Source organism: Trichomonas vaginalis, chromosome III (genome assembly GCF_026262505.1).
Source record: "Trichomonas vaginalis G3 chromosome III, whole genome shotgun sequence".
Taxonomy (NCBI): domain Eukaryota; phylum Parabasalia; order Trichomonadida; family Trichomonadidae; genus Trichomonas; species Trichomonas vaginalis.
The window spans coordinates 20,651,914-20,668,747 of NC_067205.1; the positions used below are offsets into that span (position 1 = coordinate 20,651,914).

At 33.3% G+C, this 16,834-nt stretch overlaps 2 protein-coding genes and 1 pseudogene across 3 annotated transcripts, besides 3 other annotated features; 1 reads left to right on the plus strand and 2 right to left on the minus strand.

The window, feature by feature from the left end:
• Positions 1–513: part of a mobile genetic element that runs on past the window's edge.
• A 58-nt stretch (positions 514–571) lies between these two features.
• Positions 572–3,096, minus strand: TVAGG3_0736060 (ATPase activity, coupled to transmembrane movement of substances; the record flags this gene model as incomplete). The annotated part of the gene is made up of 1 exon (XM_001295162.2): positions 678–2,960. The coding sequence occupies one exon, from the start codon at positions 2,958–2,960 to the stop codon at positions 678–680; it is 2,283 nt and encodes a 760-aa protein (XP_001295163.1).
• Positions 3,097–4,678: 1,582 nt separating this feature from the next.
• On the minus strand, positions 4,679–5,215 carry TVAGG3_0736070 (uncharacterized protein; the record flags this gene model as incomplete). Its single annotated transcript, XM_001295919.1, has 1 exon — positions 4,679–5,215. One exon carries the CDS (start codon positions 5,213–5,215, stop codon positions 4,679–4,681), a length of 537 nt encoding a protein of 178 aa, XP_001295920.1.
• A 1,666-nt stretch (positions 5,216–6,881) lies between these two features.
• Positions 6,882–15,410: a mobile genetic element.
• On the plus strand, positions 8,776–9,662 carry TVAGG3_0736090 (annotated as a pseudogene). The gene has a single exon. A coding segment is annotated over exon 1 (887 nt).
• A 565-nt stretch (positions 15,411–15,975) lies between the features above and the next one.
• Positions 15,976–16,834: part of a mobile genetic element that runs on past the window's edge.

Sequence of the window (16,834 nt, forward strand, 5' to 3'; positions counted from 1 at the left end):
ATGTATACCCCAAAGCCTTCCATCTCCACTTGAAAGTTCCAAAACTTTGGGTTAATTGCAAACTATTAACCCAAAGTTTTGGAACTTTCTAGAAGGAATTGCAGGGTAAGAGGTACATATTCATACTATGTACCTCTTACCCTCCAATTCCTTCCTTAACATAAACAAATTTGGAGTTAATTGTTTGCAATTAACTCCGGGTTTGTTGACCTCCAAATGAAAATGAAAGGGTAAGAGGTATATAGTGACCCTATATGCCTCTTACCCTTTCATTCTCATTAATTATGGGAGAAACTTTGGCCGAATGTTAAATTATTCGACCAAAGTTTTCCCATTTTTTGAAGGGATTGGAGGCTATGAGATACTGATGCAATGTCAGTACCTCATGGCCTCCAATTCCATCCTGAAACTGATCAAAGTGGACCTTACATGCATTTGAAATTTGCCATGTAAAGTCCACTTTTTGAGAGAGAGGATTTGACTGCGTCAAATCCTCTTTTTCGTTTACGAGAGGAAGAACATCAATTCCATCTATGTATATAGTATGCAAACACGCATGATATATGGAGTAGTTCTTTATCTGGCTAAAAATCCTATTATTTGAAAATTCGCATTGTCGTCTAAAACCGCCAGACGACAATAATAATACCCTATTAATATTATATAACAAAAAAAATTTAGATGTTTAATGAAGCCATTTCGTCAGATTCGCGTGTTTCATTGTTAGAATTATTTGAGTGTGCTTCATCAATAAGTTTAGTGAAAACATTCTCAATAGTTGAAGATGTGCATGTGTAATACTTCAAAACGTGTTCTTCGTTCTTCAAAACATTCAACTTTGTGAATAAATCTGCAATACTGATATCATTCGAAGGAACTGTGTAAATGATAGAGCTGTGATGTTTAATGAGTTGTTTAGCTGTTTTGATGTTATTATTGATGTATTCTTCAACAATATTGATTGTTGTTGAATCTCCATTTGTCAAGATCAAATCAAACTTCCACTCTTTACCGAATTTGTTAGACAAATATGTTGGTGATCCAATAGTGTGGATACAGCCATCAATCATGATTGTGATCTCATCACAAAGACTCTCTGCTTCTTCAATGATATGTGTGCACAAGATAAATGTTTTCGATCCTTTGTACATGTTGATAAGATGATGAACTTTTCGACGACTGATTGGATCGAGAACTGATGTAGGTTCATCCAAAACAATGATTTTTGATTCTAACATGAACGCGATTGCAACTGATAATTTCTGTTTCAAACCTGCTGATAACTCACTAACAACACGGTTCTTGTGTCTTGTCATGTCCAAACTGTTCAATAAAAGATCAATGACACGTTCGCGTTCACTGTTTCGAATACAAAAGAAATGACAGAAGAATTTCATTGTTTGAATAATTGTCAATTCTTCTGCCAAATGTGTGACGAACTGTGGACAATATCCAATCATTTCATCACTGGAGATATCAATCGATCCACTCATCAAAGGTATTTGGTTCAGAAGGATATTCATCAATGTTGTTTTTCCTGCACCATTTGAACCCAACAAACCAAACAAACAACCATCCTTGATGCCAAGTGATACATTGTTAACTGCATTGATGTTTTTGCGTTTTGTATCTTTGTAAACTTTACAAACATCAACTAATCTGATCTTGTAATCACCTGGATGTGAATTTCTCACTTCTTCTTCCATGGCGATTGCTTCTTCTGATATCTTTTGACTCTCCTTAACTTGTATCATGTTTTCACTGATACTTTGTGACAATTTAATACTCATTCTCTTAATTCTCTTGTTCATGAGCTCCATAGGTGCCAAAAGAACAAACCATAGCACAAAGCAAACAAATGTATACATGTATTGTTCCTTCCTTGTGTATCCGAAATAATATAAATGAGTTAATATGGCAGAAGGAGCTGAAAAAGGGTATAAACATGGTATATCGAAGTAGTCCTTAAACAATACACCTTGTTCGTTCATCAAAAGCATACTATAAACTACAGAAATTGATACTCCAGCTACAGCATAGCCAACAAAGGCCACAAACTTGGAAGAAACCATGTAGGCAAAGAAATATGATACTTCTACGTATAATGAATTGGCTATTATTATAGATAATAATGATAAATAAGGATGATCACAAAAAAGTTCGAATTTCATGAACATAAACATCGCCCATGCAATTATTACACATGGAGTAGTTGCAATAAGGTCAGCAATGTATGTTCCGGTCCAATAAGCCAGTAAATTTAATTGATATAACTCTAGATAAGTTCTTCTCATCGTATAAAGGTCGTCCATTGTGTAGAATAATGGGAAGATGCCAATAATGATTAAGCAGACAATTAAAATAACCAATTTATTTTGATTATAATCGGAATCTTCAGCACTGACTTTATGATAGAAAATATGGGTGTCCCAATAAGTACTGTTTGTCTCGTACATGTAGATAGCCTTCTGTAATATCAATGAAGCTGAAGATTTTGGATAAAATTTTTCTTGGTAAACTGAATCTTCATGCATATAAGCTTTCGGATATCCGGCTCCATTTTTAGAGAAATTGAACGCAAAGAAAAGAGGATGTTCGGGATTTTTATCATTATAGTTTAAAAAAGACTCATCATCGCTTAAATTTACTGAATTTGGTGTTATCCCTGTATCGTATTTAATAATATTTTTGACATTTTCTAAAATCTCTTTTGTATAATTTTGAATTTCGGGATCTTTTGTAAAAATAACGCCGAAGTTGATGGATTTTGTGTTCAATAGTTGAAACTGTGAATATCCGGTAACTGAATTATTGTGGCTCGTCAAAGCTAAGATAAGATCAATCAAATTTGAGAAAAAGACAAGAGCGATGGTCGAAGTAATTAAGTAAATTATATGGCGCCAATAAATTATTAATCTTCTGTATAAAATTGAGTAGGTAACTTCAAAAAACTTCCACATTTCTTGTAGCAAGGAAAAAATGATCCAAATTCCCAGAAAAATAAATATTTTATTTAAGTAAGGGTTTCGTTTTGCGAAAAAAACGTACAATACGCAATTTCGCTAAAAAACATTTAGCTAGCAATTTCGACCTTTGACTCCACTCAAGACGTCACTTTTTTAATTTTGCGGTATCATATTTTTGGAAAATCTTTATGAATATTATATAAAAAGTCTCTTTAATATCTATATTTCATATTTTTATCGATTTTTAAAGTTTTTGCGAAAAGTATTCAATTATTTTTGCTATTTGGTCGGGTAAATGTCAGATTTGTGACATTTTCTGATATGATATTCAGATTCTACGTTGATAATAATGCTTATAGAACCCTCTTGCTATTGTGTCAAAATTGCGAAACCGATAGCAAAAATATCTCGCAATATCAAAATTGAGATATTGAGTGAATTATGCATTATAGAGATTAAAAATCTGATTTGTGAAAACATCTCATCAGTTTCTAGCTAATTCAAAAATCTTTACTATCTTATTCGATTAAAATGAAAAGGGAATAGTTTCATTATGCTTTAAATGACAGCCTTATAATATAATCATAGTTTTCGCTCAATATGCAGTATTTTTTTTCGAAATCTATGGTCAATATCCTAAATACTGATTGCTTTGCATTCATATCTCTTACATTTTCTATACCCACATCACTATTCATTGCTATTCCTATCTTTTTCATTTTTGTTTGTTTCTCATAATTTCTCAAAAAACATGATAACTTGATATTTGTAAATATCATACTTTATAACGTAAATAAGAACTTGACCTATTAAGAAAAGCAGTAATGAAAAGAAAATCTGAAAATTCATAAAAATTACAAGTTTCTGATGACAATTAGCTTAATTAAACCAGGTACAAGATTATATAATTGTATTTTCTATCCAATTATCCATATAATATCTTATCCAGAAAAAATAACTTGATCAATACCAAATGATTTTTTAACTAGTAAATAAAGTATTTTCTTTACACACACATTGTATATCATAGTTTCTTTTTGGTTTCGCAAAACATCCAAAAACAAATATGCTATAAAAGTGACAATTTTAGCAAAACGAAACCCTTAATTTAAGTATTATGAATTGCATAAAGATTAATATTTCAACTCAATTTCGGACTTCTTTTTACAAAATTTATTGCCTTTTAATAAAGGTCATGCATTTGTATACAATTCCTAGTAACAATTTGATGTTGAGTCATAAAATCGGAAATTGTGTGTATTTGTGGTTGAAAAACTGATTTTTTATGTAATTGTAAAAAAATTAACAAAATTTAATAAATTGAGATTCAAAATGACGACTTATCGAATTTTTCGACGAAAATTAGAAAAGTTTCAATCACATTCACCGAAAAACTTCAAAAAGAAAAAAATATTAAATTCATATTCCTTAGTAAAGTCTCTTATTCAAATTTTTGAAAGAGTTTCACTCAATATTGCAGCAAACTCACGATTAGGAGACTTCACATAGCAAGGTGAGTTTATAAATTCAGTTCAAAACACGATGCTGATTAATTATTTGATTAATTTGCTCGAATATTTCATATAAACACTCAATAACAGCAATGAAAGTTATTAGAATATCAATCTTAGGAATGCATAATGAAAGAGAATATATTTTTGCTAGCATCATACTATTATTATTCCATTTTAGGAAAGAGATATTATGTAAAATTAAAAGAAATTTAGATTGACAGCCAATAATGAAAATGCTGAACAAACTAATAGTTCTGATACTTTTGCATAACAAATATGAGCGATAGCTCTTTTATATTTTTTATTTGATGCTGGTATAGTATCACCTGGGCAATAAAAAGTTGAATAATGAGAAATATATGAGTCTAATGGTTCATTATGATCGGTATTGAGTGTTTGATCATTACTCACAGGTTCTTCAACATCATTTTCACCAAAGTAGCAATTTTCAATAGTAGGTAAGATCGCAAACAAATATTTTCCAACATTTTCAATAAATGAACTGTTTAAAAATGTACATACACCATATGGATAAATTACAAATTGAGCACTCTCAGTACATTCATTTTTTATAAAATTACATTTTGTATTAATATAGTACCCAATGTATGTAACTCCGGACTGATCTGTAGATGAAGTATTGAATGCTGTTGTGAAATTCAAAATTCCTTTTCTTGATGGATATTGAGTTGCAAATGCGGCTGTATTTATAATTTTGTGATAAGAAGTATTCATATTACTTATCTGGACATCGCCGTAATTATGACAAAAAGGAGCTAAATATCCACTGCATTTTGATACTGAGCATTCAAATGCATAACTTTTTTGTTCACTCTCTTCAATCGTTACAATGGAATATGCACATCCATATTTATCAGTTGAATCAACTGATGATTTGGAAAAACAAATATGAACTAAAACGCATTCGGAATTATTGATATTGATTGATCCACCATTTTCTGTGGAACTATTGTTGTAAAATGTGCATGTATCAAATAATACTTTGCTATGAGAATGAATGTATACTGCTGTCTTTTGATAATGGCAGGTAAATACTGCATGATTAATGTAAAAATTACCATTTTCTGATATAGTTTCATTATGAGTCCTTTCATCAAAATCGACTGAATTATAGTAATTTGAGAAACTTTTTTGAAGTTTATGAAAAAATTGATTGATTTCTTTGTGCGAATATGCATTACTAAGTATCGATTCATGCTTATATAATTGAGGCTATAAATACATATCTTAATCACTCTTCCGAATGAGCAGAACTTCTAGAAAATGAAAATAATAAATGAAAAATAAATTTGACAAATAAAAAAAAAACGGTTACTTTTGAGATAACTTGTTTCTAGGTAATAAAATGACATGTTATGTAATCTGTGGTCAATAGGTGTACTAATTAAAATATGAATGTTATCTGAAAAAAAAAAGGTAGTGGGGCTTCCAGGCACTTCGTGCCCTCTAGCCCCGAAGATGTTTAGTATAAATGAAGTTTTTATTCGGAAAATTGTTAGTCTTCTGGTGTGAATTCGGAGGACTCTTCTTCTTCCTCCATTGCTTCTGGGAAGAAGCCTTCTTCTGGGTCGAAAACATTATATAATGTGTCGCTTTTCACAAATTATATATGTTTTCATGTTTTGTCACTTTTCTGTCACTTTTCGGGTAAAAACATTTTTATTATTATATATAAATGAATTTTACAAAACCACCGTTACCATTCTTTGGAAATAAGAGTAGATGTAAAGATATTATATTGAGAGAACTTAAGAAACTACCGAATGGTCTAACATTTGTAGATTGTTCGGTGGAAGTTTCTATATATCCCATTTGTGCATACAATATTCCCAGACTCAAAGATTATATGCAATGACTTCGACAACTATATGGACCGTCTCAAACATATTCCAGACACAAACAATATATTGAAAGAGTTAAAAGAAAAGATACCTATAGGTAAGATGGAACGTATACCATTAGATAACAAAAATATTGTGAGAGAGGAGTTAGTATACAAGTCTTGGGTATTGTGGCACTGCGTTCCACCTTACCCAATACTTGTGAATTTGACACTTTACAAAACCGTTAACGTATATTTTACAACATGAACGCAAAAACTAATTTAACCTTAAATATTTACAAAGCCGCCAACCACTTCACTAACGAACTCACTAATGTAAAAAATAAACGTTCTCACTATCGTTCTCACTAACAACTTCACTAATGTTCTCATAAATTTTTCCTAATATCTTCATCATCAGTGTTAACCCTATTGTAGTCATACTTGAAGCCATAAACTTTCTCTAACTTCTTAACGTACAATTTACATAACTTACCTTCGTCATCGTATGGTTTAATGATATAACTATTTCATCTTTATACACAGTCAATGAAAAGTCAACTGGTCTCGGATGTATTTGAAAGAACATGTTATGCTCAGGAAGGAAGAATAAATGTTTAAATGTATGTTGTTATACTGTGGAATTCGAATGAGTTGCTTTTGTCTGTGTCATTTACATCCAAATAAAAATTTTCAGTAAAAATAAAAAATAAACTTAAAATTAATGATATCACCACCCTCACACGTATGAAAACATAGCACAAAAATAATGTTTATGTTAGAATGTTAGATCTAACACGTTTTCTAACCTCATTTCTAACCTGTTGAATTCATTGCTTTATAACTCTCTTCCTTGGTTTCTTCTTTTAGTTGCTTTCTTCACGTCTGTCTCCAACTTGACTGTCTTTCTTCTTCGTCCGTAATGATACAGTTACTTCCACCAGTCAATGGGTCAAATGGTCTTTCGTAAGGATTTCCATACATTCCATAGGGACCATACGGAAGAACTACTGGTGGAGAAGAAACATTTTCTTAGTTCCATCGAATCTATTTAAATGCATTGTTTCACCTTTCATCTGGTCATTAAAGTCTTTTGCGTGTTTTGCAAACTCATCGTCCTTTCCTAAAGCATTTTCTGACTCAGTCGCAACCAAATTGGATGCTTTATTTATGAGCCCTATTTTATTTAATCTTAACTTCTTTGCAACCCAGCCTCCAATCTTCCCTTTATTTGCATCTAATGTCTTCGAAACCCTTCCTCCACTCATTTTATTTACTGCGTCATAAGCCCCAGGTGCTTTTGCTCCAAATGCTAATGCTTTTGTTCCCATTGCGCCTAAAGCTGTCCAAGCTACCATTTACACCATATTAAAATCATCTCTCTTCAATATTATCTCATAAAAGTTCTCGTTACTGGAGAAAGTCAATGAAACATAAACATTCTCATTCATAAACTTCTTTCTTATCTCATCTATACGCTTCAAAATGTCTGAACAATTGCTAACATCTTCTACAACAGTTATTTCATCATGAACGACTTTAAGAACAAGCTCATTTAATATGCTATTAAAATCATCTCAATAATGAGTCCATCCTTTCCATCTTTAGGTAGCACAACATCTTTCATTGAAGAAGGTTCGACAAGTCTTATGTTAAACTTACTGACAAAGTTTGTTATACTATAATGCTTCGGTGGCGAATACATGTAGTTTGAAAGACATAATATAGATTCTTCAGCAAATTCACTTATACTGGATTTTATAACAATGTTCTCACGAGACAAATACCACAATTGACAATCTTGTAAGCAATCCTGCTGAACCTTCTACTGTAAACGTCGATGGTAACATTCCACGAAGGTCATCTATTGACATCTTTGAGTCACTGAATTTAAATATTTTCTTAAAGCAATCGTCATTATCTAACCATGCAATAGCTTTGAAGTTTTCATTCGAATATACATCTGCTTCATTAAATGTAAAACCTGACTTCTTTGCAGAGACGACTTTAAAATCTATTGCATTTGTTTCAAAATTATATACTATGGTAACTTCTGAAGGTAATGGATGTCCTTCCGCAGTCAGTTGTTCTCTCACTACCGTTTGAAGCTTTGTGTTAAAAACTTTCATGTCATCTCCTGTGTCTAGGTTCACATACACAGCAACAGGAAAACTATCTTGCTTCTTTGTTTCATCATTATACCTCAAAACATTAAAGTTCTTCAATAATATTGTTCTTCCCTGCTGGAATACTTCTAACTTGTCTTATTTCAATAGCTTTCTCACCTCCTACATACTCTACCCAGTGTCTTGGATATTCATAAGTATACTGACTTTCTTGAATTTTGGTAGGTTTCATCATAACGTGTTCATAGTATATCTTTATACTCTTGTCAGTTAGACTCGGTGCTATGTTCTGAATATTTCTGACTTGCATTTTTAATGAAGATAAAATGAAGCATTTAATACATGACGTAGATGAAGACATGAATGAAAGCAGTGAAAAGCTCAACAGTTCTCTCATTCTTCCTTTCAGTAAGGACTATGAGTTCTGTTCAAATGGTGTGTATTTCTATTGTGGAAAGATGGGTTCAGGTAAGACATTTAACCTCATTCGTCATATACTCATAACAGAGCGTTTAGGAAACGACTCTTACTATGACCAAATCATTATATCAGCAACTTCAGACTCTATGGATTCAACAGCGAAAACATTTATGTCAAAAGTTCAAGCCTCTGTCGTTAAAGTTCCAGATAGCGAACTCATTGAATTTCTTCAACGTTACATTCGACGTAAGAGAAAATATTATGCTATTGTAGAGTTCATACAGTCAGGAATGCAAAAGACTTCAGAAGAGATGGAAAGAATTATTGACAAACACCACTTACGTCAATACTCAGGAGTTTACGATATGAAACGACTGACAAACTACATTCTATCAAAACTTTCAAAATACCCCTTCAAAAAGTATCCTTCAAATACTCTGCTCGTTTGTGACGACTTCGCCGGAAAAGGTTTAGTGTCAAAGCCTGACTCACCATTAGCTAACATCATAACTAAAGTCAGACATTACCATTTAACTGTAGCAATATTATGCAAACATGGCGTTTCCTTGCTTTAAACATAAAACGTCTCATAACTGACTTCGTTATCTTTCAAGGTTTCTCACGTTATGATATTGAACTCATTTGGAAACAGTCAGGTATAACATTACTTTTGAAGAAATTTGGGGAAGCATATAAGTCTCTCATCTCGCCTCGTTCATACCTTGAGATTCATATCATGACTAATACCATTAAAGTCAAAAATATTCCATGGGAACGACCAACATTGTTTTAAAGCTTAACCTTCAAATGACTGATGGTAAACAAATTCCATGCATCTCTGTCGCCATTTCTGTTAATATTTTTGCTGTCATTCATATCATCCACTTCCCCATCCGTTAACTTTTGAGGATATGCGTTAGAATAGCTGTTCTTAAATGAAGGCTTTTCACCTTTGAGAGCATAAACTCTATAATACTTTCTGCATACTTTATGTTTGAACCTCCTGAGCCATCATTGACATAAATTTTTATAGGTTTCCACCCTTTGTTCATATTCCTGCTTCTTCCCTTTGCTCTTTTGTTCAGTAGTTCTACATCTTTATACACAACACCTGTCTCGGTGAATTCAACAATATTTTCATTCGTTAGCTTTACATTCAAACCCTTGTCGAGTATATTGTTCATTCATACATATAAAAGGTTTTTATTCTATATGAAATGAGAAGCAAATCCATCTTAGCTGGTGCCGTTAATGTTCCAATTGAACCAACATCAAATGTTGACTCACGAACGACAAACAATATTGTCATAAAGAACTATAGTTCAGAGTGTTTGAAAGAAAAAGAACCAGAACTTAAGTCGGGAGGGCTCAAAGAGCCCATCTTGGCGCATGCGCCGTGAATTTAAACTCAGCTTCAAACGCTAACGCTACATCAGATGTTAAGTTAGAGTATCCACCACTGGCACAAATTCTTTCAAGAGAAGCCAACGACAACCCTTACACAAATGTTCAAACAAATCCTTCAGATAACGTAGACCATTACCTTCTTCAGTTATACCAAACAATTTTACTCAAAGACGATAAGAAGCTTTTGACAAATCTTATAAGCAAGAACCAAATAATTCTAACAAAGGAGGACCTTGAAAATGTTATCTCACGAATAACAGGGAAACAATGTGTCATTGACTATCTCGACCCTGAAATCGAATGCTGTGGTCAAACGCCACCATTCATGAAAATAGGTAACATCCGCATCATTGAAACACCAGGAACTACAGGAGTTGAGTTTAAGTATAAATATTCGAACGAGTATACAAAACTTTCAACAGAATATAAACTTTGCTTGAAATATGTTTTAGTAAATTAAAGCAATTTGTAATATCTATCCAAAAACTTCTTCAACAGTATCGAACTCATCTTCATAATGCAAACCTAATTATTGACTTGGTGCAGTTTTCACTAACACAATATAGCGCTTTGCGCTCGGCGCCTTTGACGCCTTTTTCTGTTCTCTTGACTGACATAACTAACTCATTTGTTTCATCAAACAGCAACAACCAAAGTTCATGACCTAATACATAACATTCATACTTTATATTTTTAGCTCTGAGTTCTCTTGTAAGCTGTTGCATTTAATATTTTCTAAAAAGTCAACTTCAACAGTCATTCGCACTGGTGCCTTCAGTTCTACAGGCTCTCCTTGAAAGTCAACAAGTCTGAATTGCATGTCTTTCAAATTATGAGGACTAATGCGAACCCATTTACTAAATGAGTTGCTATGACAGGAACGTTTGGAATGAACATTGAATTGACTGCATAACAGAAGGATTTATATTCTACTGAACCTTTACTATTAACTCCTGAAATGCCTGTGACATTAGCTATTTTAGACTCAATGTATAAACAATTACCATAACATACGTATGGAACAGATTTCATCTCAATCGTTTTGTCAACACTTTTCAAAGGAAATGTCATATGGTATGCACCCAGAAGAAGTTGTACTCTATGACTCATTCTTGGTATCTTGAACTCTTTCTTGCTACTGAACTTCAATGTTCCCTCAGAAGAGAGTTCGACATCTATGTTGTCAATAGTTTCTTCATTTATGAGAGTACCTATGACTCCAGCAATTTTATCTATTCTGTACTCGGCTCTGTTAGGAAATGTTACAACACTTCTTTTGTCATCTATTTCAAACTCCATGAAATCTGTTTCATCTGTTATGACAAAAGTTGCGATAGTATTGAAGTCAACAACTCTGAAAGCAAGCGCTTCATTCTGAAGACCTAAGTTTGTTTGTAGCTTTACTGTCCCGTATTCGTTTGGGTCTGTACTTTGCAAATAGAACAACATTTTATTCTCATTAAAATATGACTATTGCTGCATATGCGTATGAAACAAATGAAGCAAGAAGAGCACATGAACTAGTAAACGAAAACTCAACTTTAACCATTGAAGGCAATGATTTAGTCATTGACGATGGAAAAACTAAAAAAGTCATTGATTTCGATACTTTTAACACTTATGACCATTCATTACAACAAGCAAGGTTCCCATCATAAATGATGGAACGGTGCAATATATAAATTCTACAGTAGATGCCTCATTAGTGAAAGTATTAAATGTTCTCATTGAATTGTTAAAGAGCTTTCGATTTGACGACAACATTAAATGCCTAAAGAATTTAGTCATGAATGAGAAACAAATTCTCGGCGTGCTGGTAGCAGTAATGATGTACACCTTATGACATTAGAATATTATAACGAACATAAAGATGAACTGAAAGGAGAGAAGGGTGACACCGGACCTCAAGGACCACAAGGACCACAAGGAATAACAAGGAATACAAGGAATACAAGGAATACAAGGACCTCAAGGCGAAAACGGTTTGGATGGAAAGGATGGAAAGGATGGAAAAACTGCTAAATCATGGATATGGGACCTTATAAATACTGGTTTAACAGCTGCTTCATATGGAGTTCTTCAATACCAAATCGGAAAGATATGGGCGGTACTTGGTGAAGAAGTTTTAAATGACGTTAAAAATGCTTTGAACTTCATTTCAAATGGTTCGGATACTATTAAAACTTTATCTGGTTGGATGCAAGAAACAAGGAGTCAAATAGATACTGTAAAGACGTATGAGCAAACAATGCACGTACGGGATTGGATACTTTACGACAAGCACAAAATACACTAAAGGAAGCAAATGATATTCTTGGCTCAGTATCAGACATGCATGAAGATTGGCTTAAAGGTATTGACAAATCTTTAAAAAATCACAGTCAGTCTATTGCTGACTACAAGAAAGTATAGATTTTTTACATAGTGCTATGGACGTACATGATGGAAGCATAAGGAACTTACTTAATGCTAACAATAACTTACCAGGAACTATTAAAGCATTTATAAAGTCCTTTGTAAAACCGGTGCTCTAACATTTAGGTCTTTGAGAGCAAGAGCATTGAAGTCAAGAGATGCAGAAACTCCAACAGAACCTACAGAAAGGAACTGAAACAACAGAAACTCCAAAGAAACCACCAAAACCAACAGCTAATGAAATATTGTTCGAATATTTTCCAAGGTACTCTGTTCTCATTGCATACATTCAAGAAATACTTAAGAAAGCAGACTTGACTTTAGGAGATGATGAAAGTTCTGTATATCTTTCGTTCCAGTTTCAAATAGCAGAACTTTTGAGACAGATATGCTTAATGTATGACAACATCTCTGATTTCACAAGATATGATGACGACCATGACCCCGAACATGGTGAAGAAGAAGTTTTACAAACATCCATTAAGACAGGAAAGGTTTTAACTCAAAGTCTCATTATTGAACACAAAAGATGGCGAAGTGGACGTTCTTCAAGAGCTGAAGAAAAATACTTCTTCGGGAGGTGGTGGTAGGCATGAACTTGAAATAAATGAGATAGAAGAGAAATTAGCCGAAAAAGCAGATAAAGAACATAAACACAATATCTCCGATATAAATGAACTTCAAGCTACATTAAATAGTAAAGCGGACAAAAATGAACTTGACGCAATGAACAAAGTTTTGAAATCTCATAAACACACATCTCCGATATAAATGAACTTCAAGCTACATTAAATAGTAAAGCGGACAAGACATGTTCATTATATAACTTCAGACGAACAGATTATAACGGACTACCATGGATATTTAACACGAAGTGATGAAGCGAAGACAAAAAATGTTAATGAAAGAAGATATAAATACATTCGTGCTAAAGGTTATGACATAAGCTGTACTGTACAGTATGATGTAGCTAAAGCACCAGAAGATTTGTTTATACCGGTGAAATTTATGCCTCTACTTTCAATGTTAACGGTGTATTAGTTGAACCAAGATTTATGTTAAGAGTTAAGGCAAAAAATAACGTTTGAAGATGCTATTAAAAGTAAAGCTGACAAAGTTGAACTCGAAGCAACGAACAAAGTTTTGAAATCTCATAAACACAACACCTCTCCGATATAAATGAACTTCAAGCTACATTAGACAGTAAAGCTGACAAGAACCATACACATAAATCCTTCACTACTGTTAGAGCAGACGACATAATATTGAACTTTGACCTTGGTTCAAGTGCACCATTAGAAAATCCAAGTACAAGCGTAAAAGATACTCTTAACAGTTTAGATAAGAGTTGCAGGAACATTGAAAGTCATGCCAGAAACTTTGAAGCATATGAACTACCAGCAATGTTAGACAGTAAAGCCGACAAAAACTTATGTGGATACAGAACTATCAAGAAATTTTCGAACCAGATACAATGACATTTACAACAGAAATTATAAATGGTGAACCAGCAACTCCATTTGAATTTGTTAGAGGTCTTCAACCAGATACTTTTGAATTTTTCTTGGATAATTCTATTGAACTAACATTACATTATAAAAGTGGAACAAATGCAACATTTCATCCGGGAGATACATTCCAAATGGTATTTAATGACATAAGTTCTTTAGAATATGTTTATAGAGTTATGAGCATATATGATTTAATATATCCTATAGGAGCTGTTTATACGTCTATGAATCCAATAAATCCAAACACTTTATTTGGTGGTAGATGGTATGAAATAGTTGACAGTTTTCCATTCTACACTAATACGCAGTCAATGAAGATGGGAGGTTCAAAGAAAATAGGTATTGAAAACCTTCCTTCACATATGCATAGGTTCAGTGAAGAACATCTGTGGAAGGAACCATTCACATTCAATAACAAAAAGAGGTTATATAAATCTTGCAGCGGGTTCGAATAGACAGGGAATGAATAGATATGATATCTCAGATGACCCAAAGATGTTAGCACAGGTATTTTCTGTGGAACTGCAGGAAATCATACACATGTTGTAGCTGGTATTACAGACCCAGCAGGTAATGGAAAAGATTATATGCCTCCTTATATAACAATGCACGCTTGGATACGAGTTGGTTAAAATCTTAACTTTACATAAATGAGCTTGAAAGAAGTATTCGAACAACATCCATGGAGGTCATTTAAGAAGTTCAATGAAGCAGCAAAAAGTTGGGGATTTACTAACAAGAGCTGAAGTGAAAAGGTTCTTTGACAAAAATGTTGTACATCAAACAAAAATAAATCCTTACGACTACTTTTTACCAATTTACTCCAACACTCCTGACGCATACCATTTGACACTCTCATTCAAAGCAGAAAAGGAGGACATAAACCATTCCTCATCTTCATAAATGTTAACACTCGCAAAGCTTTTGCGTATATAATGAGAAATAAAGGAACTCATGAAGTGTTAAGAGTTTTACAAAAGTTTGTAGCAGAACATAGCCCAAGTATTTTAACATCAGACCAAGACGGTGCATACCTCAGCAACGAAATCACAGAATTTCTCATTAAGCATAACATAACTCACTACACTACTGAAGACCATAACCATAACATACTCGGTATCATTAACCGCTTCATAAGGACTCTCAGAGATTTAAATCAAGAGCGAGACTTTACCGAAGAAACAATGAAACATTTCATCGAAGTTTACATTCCTCAACACATTCTACAACAGGACATACACCAAATTCAATGACACAACAACAAGAAGAAAATAGTATACAAAAGAAACGAAGCCAAACACAAAATATCAGAAATTCACACAATTTACCCTCATTCCTGGTACAAAAGTTCGTGTAGTTCTTGACGACAAACCGTTTGACAAAGAAACGTTTAAGGTTAAGTAGAAACTATTATATCGTAGACTCTCACAAGGTAATGGATATCTTATAAAAGCTGCTGACGGACTCTATTGCATTTTACCCTCGACATAAGTTAGTTGAAAGTAGTAAATGGCAAACTTGCTGAAACCATTGACGACAAGCGAAGCAAGGAGGATGGTTATTGAAATACTTGGCTACAAAATAAACGATGACACTTATAAAGTAAGATATGAAGGAGGTGTTGAAGATGTATACGCATCTAAGAACTTGAGAGAGTCAAAGCCAACACATCTGGGACCATTAGAGCGGGAGTACTGGGAAAGACAAAAATATGCCAGAAAGAATAAGAAAATTCTTCTAAACTTTAGTTATATGGTTATGTTTGGTTATGGTGCACTGCGTTCCACCTTACCCAAGATAATGGTTTGACATTCTTTACAAAACCGTTAACGTATATTTTACAACACAAACGACAACAACAACTTAACATTAAATATTTACCAAAGCCGCCAACCACTTCACTTCACTAACGTTTTCACTAACGACTCACTAATGTAAAAAATAATACGTTCTCACTATCGTTCTCACTAACGACTTCACTAATGTTCTCATAAATTTTCCTCAATATCTTCATCATCAGTGTTAACCCTATTGTAGTCATACTTGAAGCCCATAAACTTTCTTCTCAACTTCTTAACGTACAATTTACATAACTTACCTTCGTCATCGTATGGTTTAATGATATAACTATTTCTATCTTTATACACAGTCAATGAAAAGTCAACTGGTCTCGGATGTATTTGAAAGAACATGTTAATGCTCAGGAAGGAGATAAAATGTTAAATGTATGTTTGTTATATGTGGAATTCGAATGAGTTGCTTTTTGTTCTGTCATTTACATCCAAATAAAAATAAAACTAAACTTAAAAATAAACTTAAAAATTAATGATATCACCACCCTCACATGTATGAAAACATCCATTATAATTTAGGTGAAGTGGTGAAATCTCACCTCTTTTTTCACCTCTTTTTTCCACCTCATGAATTCATTGCTTATAACTCTCTTCCTTGGTTTCTTTTTAGTTGCTTTCTTCACGTCTGTCTCCAACTTGACTGTCTTTCTTCTTCGTTCCGTAAGATACCAGTTACTTCCAACCAGTCAATGGGTCAAATGGTCTATTCGTAAGGGTTTCATACATTCCATAGGACGCCATACGGAAGAACTACTGGTGGAGGAAGAGTTCATCGACTC